We start from the raw sequence: 12,378 nt of genomic DNA, 5'->3' as shown, positions 1-12,378 counted from the left end.
ATCCTTTTACAACTAACCTGGTTTTAAGTATTTTCTTACCTCCATCCTCTTCTTTCAGCCTGTAAACCCATTTATTTTGTAAAGCCCTCTTACCTGTAAGCAACTTACATAAATCTCATGTCTGATTTTTCAACAAAGAGTCTATTTCATCTGCCGTTGCAGACTCTCGCTGAATCTTTGTATCCACCTACATAGCTTCATCATAACATTCAAGTTCACCAGCATCTATTAATAAAATAGAATATAAAGAAGGAGAAAATCTTTCTGGAGGTCTACTTAGCCTTGTTAATCATCTAACATTCACTAGGGTGTGGTATTTATTATTGCGATTGTTGTGGAGCATGAGGTTTCTAGAACATCATCCTTTTGAGTATCATCCAGCACCACATAATCATTTTCTTTCTTTTCATGTTGTTGCAACAAATCTTTATACAACACTTTCTCATTGAATATGACATCCCTGCTTATAAGAATTTTATGATTTTCGAAGTCCCAAAGCCTATAATGAAATTCATCAATGTCATATCCAACAAATATATATTTCTTAGATTTAGCTTCTAACTTGGTTCTATTTTCAAAATCTATATGTGCAAATGCTTCACAATCGAAGGTATTGAGAAAAAAATAACTCACCTTCTTACCAATCCATGCTACCTCTAGAATACCAAAACCCAAAGAGTAGAGGCACCTCTATTAATCAAATATACAATAGTATTGATAGCCTCTTCCCACATATTTAAGGGTAGCCCAACATGCAACCTCATACTCCTTGCACGCTCCATTATTGTCATGTTCATGCATTCAACCACTCCATCTTGGAACAGTTTTCTACCTACAAATACCATTAGTGGAACAATAATCTTCGGATTCATTGCTACAATACTCATCACCATTATCAGATCTAAAACATTTTAATCTTTTACCAATCTCATTCTCAACCAAGGATTTCCATTTTTTTAAAGTTACAAATACATCACATTTCTGACTATGGAAATAAATTCATACTTTTCTAGTTGCATCATCAATGAATATAACATTATAATGACAGCCACCAAGGGAAGATACTTGAGATGGTCCCCATATATTTGTATGCACAAGCTCTGATTTCTCATTTTTCTTTTCCTTCCCACTCTTCACAAAACTAACTCTCTTTTGTTTTCCATACACACAACTTTCACAAAAATCTATATTGACACATTTCAAACTTGGTAAAACTTTCCTTGAATGAAATAATTTCATAGCTTTCTCATGTGCCCAAGTTAGTTTCAATATCTACAACTTTTTGTTCTAACTACTCAACTGCAGCAATTGTTCCTAAACATTCATTTTTTTCTTAAACAATTAAAGTAAAAGGAACGGTATGACATGTACAAGGATATAAGGTGGCTACTTTCACACCTTTTGCTACTACTAAGGAACCTTTTGAAACCTTCCAATTTTTATTATTAAAAGTAATTGTGCAACCCTCATCACCCAATTGCCCTGTTGAAATTAAATTCCTACTCAGCCTTGAAACATGTCTTACCTCTTGTAGTAGCCAATGATTCTCATTCTACAACTTACTCTTAATTTTGCCCTTTCCAATAATCTGACAAATTCCATTATCGCCCAAACAAGCAAGCACAAAATCCCCTTGGACTTAATCAAGAAAATAACCTCTATGGGGTGCAACATGAAATAAAGCCCCTGAATCTAAAACCCATGAATCATCAACACTTTCTAAAGAAAGAAGCAAAGCATCCTCTTCAGATTTGTTACTTACCACATTCGCCTCCTTGTTTCCTTCTTATTTGTCTCTTTCATTGTTCTTTCAAGTCCAGTAATCTTTCTTCTTATGCCCTAGTTTCCCACAGTACCAACAATCTTTTGGTCCCCTAGATTTAAACATCTTTCTCTTTGATTTTTCTCTTAATTTCCCACGAATTCCAAAATTGTTTGCTCTCTCATTCGTTCTACCTCTACTTTGTGCATTGAAGACACTTCCTAATATAGATCCACCTGAGCTTTTCCTACGAGTTCCCTCTCTCAGAATAAAATCATCAAATTTTAAGGCATTAGAACCAGAAACAAAATTACTCACAATCATTACCACGCATTCCAACTTCCACGCAAAGAACACAAAATCGAGAGAGCCCTAATTTCATCATCAAAATTGACATTTATAGAAGATAACTGACTAGTAACCATATTAAACTGATTTAAATGATCAGCAACCGATCCACCTTCTTGCATCTTCATATTAAATAAACACTTCAAGAGAAATAAGCGGAGGGCTTTTCATACAACTTTGCTAGGGTTTGCATAAACTCTTCAGTCGTCTTTGCTTTCATAATCTTAAATGCCACCGATTGTGCCAGCCATAAACGAATTCTTCCAAGTGCCTCTTGTCCAAAATATCCTAGTCCTCATCTGTCATAGATGTTGGTTTCTTGGATTTTCCTTGCAATGGTTGCCATAAATCCTTCTGATAAAGATATTCCTCCACTTGCATTTTTCATAACTGAAAGTTCTGCCCATTAAACTTTTCAACCTTCGGCTTACCCTCATCTACCATCACTCTCACTCAAGCATGAGACTCCCACTCAACTGTGAGACTTTCCTGCAGAGGATAACTGAAACAACTAGGCTCTGATACCACTTGTTAAGAATAACGAAACACAAAAAACAATTACATGCAAATATATCCAATATCAAAAAATAATAATACACACAGAAGAGAACACAAGATAGATTTAATATGGTTCACCCAATTCATGGGCTATGTCCACTAAATAGCGAGCCCAATATTTTTATTATCCAATAATTACAACCTAGTTACAATATGTAACCCCTTACAGCTCAATGGACAATTAATACATTGACAGATAACCAATATTATCAAACATAACAATGGGTATTGTACACTAACTATTGTACTACATCATCTCCACTAATAGAAAAAGTCATCTTCGAGATGAAAAGTGTACATCAAGTAATAATTGGGGAGAATAATGGCAAAAGTGTAGGCAATGACTTGTATTGTGCAAAATCAACATTGTAGTGTACTTTTTTTTTTAAATGGGTCTTAAGGAACGCCCCCAATGGGGTCAAAGAGCAGAGCCCCTTTCGGGAGTTTGGGGGCATTCCCCTCATGGGGCAACACCTTGGGCGTGCTCCTTGTAACATTACAGAGTGGAATTGAGGGGCAGTGTCCCCGCCCCTAAGACCAATTTAACACCTTTGGAACCACACAAAACTCCATGGCATGCATCTTCTCAAATTTTCAAGATGCCAAAAATAATGTTGAAGAAGCTACAAAATAGAGTTTTCACATCAAAATTATGTTGTAGAAGCTTTGGAAGTTGCCTAGAAAAAACTTGCGACACCATAATTGCCATGTCAAATGCACTACATTCATCCTACCAAGATGTCAATGTGCTTCCAACACAATCATTAACCTTGTCAAGACACCCACCCGCCAAATGAAATACGATTGCAAATTGAAATAACGGTTTGCTATCATGATTGGTTAGTCATTGAGGAGCTAAAATGATGTTTCAGACCTGCTGTGCACTAAATTTGAGACCAGCAATATGGTTTGGTGGAGCTGGGTGAATTTGAAGGCTATTTTGAAATTGCTGGCACGTTTTCTGCTAGTTGGTTTTGTTTTGGAGATTGTTTGAGCTGCATGGACGAGTTTTTGAAGGGTTAAAGTGGTAGTTTTGCTATGTAACAGTGGTGTGATAATCCTACAATGCATTTTTCTGCTAGACGGACCTGTTATATCTCAAAACAGCAAGTTGAATGGTGATTGGAGGTGTTCACTGACTGTTACTTCAGATTGGATGTGGTTTTGTAATTAGGAAGCTTGCTGGGAGTGATTGATAAGCTATTTCAGACCTGTAACTCACTATTTCTATGACTATTGGTGAGTGATGGAAAGCTTTGAAGTATATGATGCTGATGCTATTATTTGGTGGCATTCTAGGATGGTTGGGAGGAGTTTTTGTTGAGCTTCCTAGCTGCAAGGACGTGCAAATTCCTAACAGAAGACCTGCAACATCAACAACAGCAATTGAACTGTGTTACCATTTCTTCAATGATTTTATCATTATACCCACTTATGAGTCGGAGGTACCTTCCATGTGCTTGCATTTTATGTACTGATATTATGTATCAAGCTTTAAGTAATGATTTCTACCAGCCACTTTGTAACAGCAGCTATTGATCATTGAAATTTCATATCAGCACTTTAATGACAAGCAGCACCCTTATGTGTATGTTAATGTTGTGAATTCTAAATGCAAGAAATAGAAACAATTAGAAGTGGTTAGTGTAAATCTTTCTTTTGCCCTCTAAAGATACCTCAAAATACCAAACAACTTATCCATGTTCTTATGGTTCGGACTTCAGACTGAACTGCTCCTCCCTCTTTTTCCTTCACTTGCCTATGAAATTCAACCCTGACTTCTGGATGCCCAATTTCCTCATTTATTTCATCATAAAACTTTCAAGTAATAGCACAAATGAAGGAGAAATGTTCTACTTAGAGTCCCGAAGCTTATTTTTCAGCTCTCTGAATGCCTTACAACAAACTCAAAAAGATGAATAAGAGCCCATTCAAAAGAATGATCCTCTCTTGCATTTGCAACAATTCCCATGTCTATCAACTTTGTGAGCCAATGGTGTGCATCCTATTGAGTGTTTCTATGAAGTGAACGTACATAGAAACATTATTAAGCATCATAGGCTCTATGTTCAAATTTTCATTTTAAATCTTGCACACCTTGCTTACCTCATATATTTGGCATATTTTGTACATTCCTGTGTAACCCTCCCATAAGCAACCAATGGCTATGTTTTGAGTCATTTGAGGGTTATACCTATGGCACAGTAACTAAAGAACTAGGTGTGGACTGCAAATGATAAGTAATAAACTCTCAAAGTTACTTACTTTCAGCTTTGAAGGCAGCCTTGTCCAACCTGCTCAAACCAATAGCCTTAAAATCCTAATCATCTTCATGTCCAAAGGAACAGTTATCTCAACTATCAAGTCCTCCACAATATTTTTCCACCCCTGGCTACCTCTTTGGCTTATCTGGAGCTAGCTCTATAAGAAGAGAGGAAAGAGTTGAAAGTTGATTGAGTGAGAAAGTACCTTCTTTCTATTTCTCATTTGGGTGGGTCTCCTAATTATGCTTGTCCTCTAGGAATATTTCTGTTAATAGAAGGGATAGTGATGATAAGTGGTTCAAGAGAAGGGATCAAAGGAATAGAAATTGGAAGTTTTGAGAACGAGGTGGTGAAGGTTAAGTAGAATGGAAGGAATTTTAACAGCAAATGTAGAAGTACCATCCTTGAGTGTGGATGGCAAGGACTAATGAAAAGGAGACCTAGAAGGAGAAGCAAGAGTCGGAAGGGAAGAGACAAAAACCAAAGAGATAATCCAAGGTTGAAGAATCAACTATAAATGAGGAGATTTCATGCTCCTCCTTGCTACCAACTTACAATTGGGAGCTACATCTACATATCAGGAGTTTTGAGCTTTTCCCTTCCTTTTTTCTTCATCATGTCTAGTACCTCCAATAGCTTCCATTTATATCGCAATACAAAGATGTAGTAATGACCCTCATATGAATGGATTGCATTGTGTGGTTGATTTTTAACTCTTATTCTTAGTTGTTCCTAAAACTCTCAAAGAAACCTTTGCCTGAAAAGGCTTATTGCTTTGGTCCATCACTGGATTTATTGTCTTGTGTTAGTTTGTGGTGACTGATCAGGGTAGTATTGTACATACTTCATATTTCTTTGGGCCAACATGTAATTATTAATTATAACCCTAAAGCGGTAAAAATACTTGTATAAAAGGGCTTAGGGTTAGGGGTTTTTCATAATGTGTGAAGCGAAAATTGCTTCTTGCGGCAGTATTGAGTTGTAAGGGATTACGGATTGTAATCAGGTTGTAAGCACTAGATCGTAATAATATTGAACTTGCTGTTTGGTGGACTTAGCCCAAGGATTGGGTGAACAACGTTAAATCTTGGTGTCTTGTGCGATCTATTATTTTCTAATATTGTTTATATTTGCATATAATTTTTATTTTTGTCTGTGGTTTAATCCTAACATCTTGAATTGAACAGCTTTCTTTGATAGGCCAGTTAACCATTGGCAAAGGGTGTTGATCCAATTTGTGATAATACAATCTTCAAGATACAATTGTAGATTATAAACCTGAAAGAACATCTAGTGCCTCCTAAATGGGAATATTAGAGAATTGCTTAACAGTCAAACAACTATGTTCCCACCTCCTCACCTCATATTCATTAACACATTGAACCCAAGAATCTTCTATTTTAGCCACATGTTAGAATCAGCTTCAAAATTACTGAACCGTTAGACCATTGATATCGTAAACACATGTAATGTCCCCTTCTCCTTGGTGATCACATGTGAGTCAATTAGCCTATTCCACATCATCCCAATAGGCTTATTTGGAGACATTAGGAATATTTTTATTAGTGGAGAAATAACAAAGTGAAATATTAGTAATTATTTTATTGGGTTGATTTAAATTTGAAGGGAAGAGTTACTTTTTGTTATAAAATGAAAATATTAGAAAATTGAAGTGACTTACATTATAAGTAATAATAATAATAAAGTCAAACTGATTTTATTAGGAAAAAAAATTAAAATTTAACTAAAATTAGTTTTCCTCCTAGTCTGGGCAGACCCCTTGGAGAGGGGAAAATTCATTAAAAATCACACATTCAGATTTAAGGTCTAGGGTGGTTTGGGAAATTAATAGACAAGGGACCTCTATCTCTTCATTTGCATTTGGTGATTGTGTGATTGCCATTTGATATTCTCCATAGTTACTGGTCATGAAAAGGGTAGCCATTTCTTGGGATGGAAACCCTCAGAAATTAGTGGAGTGGACAGAAAACCAACTTCAGGTAGATAGGTGGATTCATTCAATATTCATCACTGAGCTTGTTTGCAGGTTTTGGAATCAATGCAATCTTCAAACAGCTAGGACTTGGGGTTATTTCAGGTTGAAGGCAATACCATTTCCATTTGGGAGACCTTTGGACATATTTTATCAAGAAGGTTACACGCAAGAATTTGAGAGTTTTGTAAGAGCCCTGTTGGCTCACTCTGTAGCTCTGTAGCTATGCTGGAGAAATGTTTTGGTTTTTAAAAGTTTTTGCAATTTTTTTGTTTTTGATTGATATGTGTTTTTTTCTGTATTCTTGGAATATATGGAAATGCTTAGGAAAATAAGCAAATACAATTATTGAAACTATTATGGATTGCCAGTATACTGAATTTCAATTGCAACTATGAATCTGCAATTAATATCAACACAGATGTATAAGCAAATTAACTAAGGGAACCAGGAAGTAATCAATGATGTTGCTAAGCAGATTGCAATCCAAGCACTGCCCTTTTTTCCAAAATTGCTACTTGATTGCTGATGCCAGACACTAGCATCTTCACTGCTTGAAAACACGGCTCCCAAATAGTGAATAAAGGCACCAAATAATCCCACGCAGAAGTATACTTTCAATTGCTGCCACAGCTAGGTAAATTGCAGCCTCTATAAACTCAGAAAGAAATGATGTTGATTACAAGGGAAATGCACAGATTCAACACCAAGACAAAGCAATATTCTATATATTATATTTATATATATTCTAAAACAATATATTTATATATATTCTAAAACAATAAAATTTATCAATTTCAATTCCATTCTATTAATAAATGTATAGAAAAATAGAGTTTTGATATCAATTTTTCTAATCTCGTGCTTTATACATACCTCCACACTACATTTGTCTAAGTTTATCTCAAAAAATAAAATAAAGAATGTTAGAGAAATGACTTTAATACAAAAGTCATATAATAATGGGAGATTTGAAATGATTATAGAAATCATTTCAAATCTCCCGTTATTATCGCTATTATAATAATAAGATCTTTTCCTTCCTCAAAATGCAGCAAATAAATGATTTGGAATGGCGTACATCAGCAACATCCAAGTCATCAATTGATTCAGTTCAATTCTTCAGCAGTAAGACACAAATAATTGATATCAGGATCAGCTCAAAGTGCAACAAATTGTGGAGAAAACCAGATTTCCACCAAACCCTTGGAATGAAACTTTCAATAAAAACAAATACAAAAATAGAGATGGATCGACTTGCTTCATGAAGTCCTTTTATAACATTTTCAAAGCCCAATCTTCACCAAGACACTAGACGTCATTTCGCTTCCTAGTTACACTTTTCACCAACTTCACACCATTAAATTAAATGAAGACTTATAAGTTATTCATTAAGTATAACTTCATAAATAGCTTGCAATATGCAATTTCACAATGAAACCCAATCAATCACTGAAGAAGTCAGTCCCAAGGTGCCATGACTGCACTGCTAAAAATAGAAACTTTGCATATTTAGCTTGCTATAAATAGCAAGCCACACCACTAAGACCCTCCAAACACAGTGTCAGCTCACAAGGGTCGCGATGATGAACCGACAATGCCAAGCTACCAGAACCTGCTAAATTGGGGGTGTTATAGTCCTCCCTCCCCAAGATTGCTTGTCCCCAAGCAATCACAATCTAGGGTGCTAAAATATATCCTCGGGCTTCCAAGTAGCATCCTCATCTGGAAGACCCTACCACTTCACCAAAAACTCTATGATAATCTTCTGACGCAAATACCTTTCACTAGTACCCAGTATAGCCTCAGGGATCAACTCTGACCTCCCCTCATCATCCAGTGGGGGTAAAGTAGACGATCAGACATGTCTATCTAATGTGTTTTTGAGGCATGAAACATGGAACACATTATGAACTCAGTTGTCCTCTAGCAAGTCAAGCTCATAGGCTACCTCACCCATGCATCTAGCCACACGGAAGGAACCATAATAGCAAGGCTTGAGCTTGTCAACTCCACTCCTCTGAATAGATGACTATCGATAGGGCTGCAACATCAGGTACACCATATCACCCACCTAGAAAGAACGTGCAGTCCTCCTCTGATCAAAACACTGTTTTTTGCTTATTTTGTGCCCTCCAGATATTGTCTCTCACAGTCCTCATGACATCCTAACTATCTTGCAGTAAATCCCCCGCACTAGGTATCCCTACTGTCAATGAATAGGAAATCCATGAAGCTTGGGCGATCATACCCATACAAGGCTCTAAAAGGGGACCTCTAGATAGACATGTGGTGAGTGGAATTATAACAATACTCACATAAGTATATCCACTTCGCCTAAGCCCATTGTTGTGCCGATACATAATTCCGCAGATAGCCTTCCACCCATTTATTCACAATCTCTGTCTGACCATCAGTTTAAGGGCGGTAACTAGTTCTCGCAGTCAACTCTATCCCACACAATCTAAACAACTCCTAATAGAAGTGACTCATAAAACGGCATTCTCGGTCACTCACAATGCTCTGGGGTAAACCATGCAAACTGAAAACCTCTCGAAAGAACTATTCAGCTATCTGTGCTAACAATTCAATTTATAAAACACAATGTTCTTATTGTTGTGGGAAAGGGCATTGAAAAAAAAAATTGTGTCAAGATAGAGAGTTGAAGAAAGAACGTATGAAAGATTGTATGCAAAAGAATTGTGAATAGATTGCTGGAATTAACTGGCAAAGATTACAGATATGTTTAAAAGATTATTGTATATACATGTCTAAATATTCATATGTCAAAAAGTGATAGCAACCAAGAAATAGGTTTGAATGCTTAAGTGGGTGATAGTTGTTTTGAATCAAAGGAATTCAATGTCTTGCAAGATTTCATACAAATTGGAAAACTAAAAATAAGTTTGTAGGAACTATACTTCTAAAGTAATGTCTTGTAGTTTTGAATATATGCAAAGATTTATGTCCTATTGAAGCATATATTTTGTTTCCAGTTGTTACCCAGCAAGAAAAGCAAATGTTGCTTAAGTTGCATGCTCACTGTACATTTAGGGAACTTACGTGTCAGAGGTGAGTATTACAACTTAAAATTAAAATACAAGCATTGTGCAAGTTCTTGAACCGATAACGGCATAACATTGCAAAGCAGCATTATTGATCTTGACCATCTCTATAGCAAAAGCCTTGCCATCAAGGCACGGGATAAAATAAGTTGTTCAACCAGCAAAATAAATGTCTTTGTTACAATACAATGTCCTCGGTTTCTTAGGGTCCTCACAATCTCCTGTTAGCAAACAAAATGAAACTTCTGAACAGTCTCACTTTGCTTAGGGCACCATCAGAAACAATTAACTGTATAAAAGATATATCAAACATGATAGATTCAAGAATGAATCTTGACAGAACAATAATTAAAGAAGATGCTCTAAAAAACATTGAAAAGATAATGGCAAGAATGTCAGGCTTAGTACATGCAACAAAAATAAAAGGGAAATCTTTAAGGGCTCTTTATGCAAGACTGCAAGTTGAACAGGCGAAGGAGAACCAAATGAGAGCCATTGTCAATGGCAAAGTAGAAATTGCATGATGACAGTGTCTTGTAACACCCATCCTACTTCGGAACTGAATATTTGGGTTCATATTCCAACTCAGGTGCCACAACTACACTTGAAACAGTTATAATGTAATAAAGGGGTTGGGACAGTGACTGCTAGATAGTCAAATCACAAGAACCGCCAATGAAATGTCTTGTCTTGGTAGATCCTTATCAGACTTACCAAATCTGAGGCGTTCGAAGCAGGATGTCTCTCCGTCACACTCGAACATAGATGCAACAGCAAAAGTTAAAAAGCACATGGTGTACCCAGAGTGGCAAGAAGGTAATAAAATGCGTGAATGAATTATCTGAATGACAGATTCGCCCTTTATTTAAGCTCATTCTATATTAATTTCTTGCTGATATGGATCGTTTGGCGTTTTCGATGATCTGTATTATTTCTGGCTCTGGAAAATTCAATGTTGATATTACTATACTTGGCAGCTGGCAGGTTGAGAGTACTAAAAAGGGCACCCAATTTGTAATCTCCGAACTTGGCATTTTTATTAATCATGCGATCGAAATTAGTATGCTTCCTGCTTAACATGAGAACAAATCTAGCATTTCTCCAAATATCAGATTTTTCAAATTGTCCAGAATTGATATTCTTCTAGTACATTGTCTCGTGTTCTACAGTAGTTTAAAAAATCAAGCTTACAGAAATATAATGACAAAACGAACAAACCTATATTGGATGGTTGAAAAGAAAGAGGGACGACTCACTATTAGTCTGAGAGAAAACAGCAAGACGAAGTGCCCATATGTCGAAAAATCCAAACCAAACTGATGAGAGACGTACAATGCCGACAAACATCAACCACCATGAAAGTGCCTTCGTCTTCATCTTCATCTTCATCTTCACACCCGCACAGTGCCTTTTACGAGCCGTCACAGATTCTCCTAGCATCTATATGCGTAGCCATACCATGGCATACTATCTCATCATTGAATATTCATTACAAATAGATTGTCGATTTTTATTTTTAGAAATAATACAACTCGGTAATCTTTTCTTTCTATATTGTTTAAAAACAAAACAAATATTATACTTATTATCTTATTTTTTTAAGATAAGTTTAAATTTATTACGAAATTAATATTTTTAATATTTTGATTTGAAATGCAAAATAGGTATATTAGTTTTTATTAATAAAAAATATAGTAGTTTTTGACTAAAAACTATCTTCAATTAGTTTTAAAAAATTATATTTTTATATTATCTTTTTAAATAATTTTAGGTTTTTAGCTTTCTTTTAGTAACTTAGATTTTTTATTATTTTAATGATATTTCAAATGAAAGAATAGTTTTTTTTTTAATATTAACTTAATTTAAAATAATAGTACAATTGTGAATTATACATTTGAAGTTAAATGATGTACAAAATAAATTTAAAATATTAAAATATTAATATTAAAAAAATTTAAAAATTCTTCTTCATAAATATAAAATTAATAAATATCTACTACAAAATAATTATAATTTAATTTACTACATCTAAAATTATTTATATTTCTTTTATTTCTATTTATTTAGTTTTTTACTAACTTAATTTTTTTATTTTACTTTCTTGAAAAATGGATGATTTATATCTCCAAATATTATAATTTAAACGGATATTTTATGTGGTATTTATTAAATTATTTTTAAAAGTATATTCTATTTATAATAAGATTTAAAATTTTGACATGTAAATGATTGTCCAATTTAACTTAGAAGAATAAAAGTTAACATTAACATGCTCATACCATCCCACTCTCCCATTTGACATTGTAGAATGCCTATCGACATTAATTATAACTTTTGAAGATATATTAGAACTCATCATATATTACACTAAATTGTAATTTAATAAAA

At 34.8% G+C, this 12,378-nt stretch overlaps 1 protein-coding gene across 1 annotated transcript in view; it reads right to left on the bottom strand.

Moving 5' to 3' along the window:
• The window catches only part of ERG28 (ergosterol biosynthesis protein), a 45,718-nt gene extending 34,209 nt beyond the window's left edge, over positions 1-11,509 (bottom strand). Inside the window, exon 1 of the mRNA XM_089810515.1 lies at positions 11,247-11,509. Within this exon, the coding sequence (XP_089666641.1) occupies positions 11,247-11,430 (184 nt within the window). The 5' untranslated portion in view covers positions 11,431-11,509. The remainder of the gene's footprint in view (positions 1-11,246) is intronic.
• Positions 11,510-12,378: the final 869 nt, after the last annotated feature.

Source organism: Cupressus sempervirens, chromosome 11, assembly GCF_028749045.1.
Source record: "Cupressus sempervirens isolate cs-2001-9-10 chromosome 11, ASM2874904v1, whole genome shotgun sequence".
NCBI lineage: Eukaryota > Viridiplantae > Streptophyta > Pinopsida > Cupressales > Cupressaceae > Cupressus > Cupressus sempervirens.
This window is presented reverse-complemented; position numbering and strand designations above follow the sequence as displayed.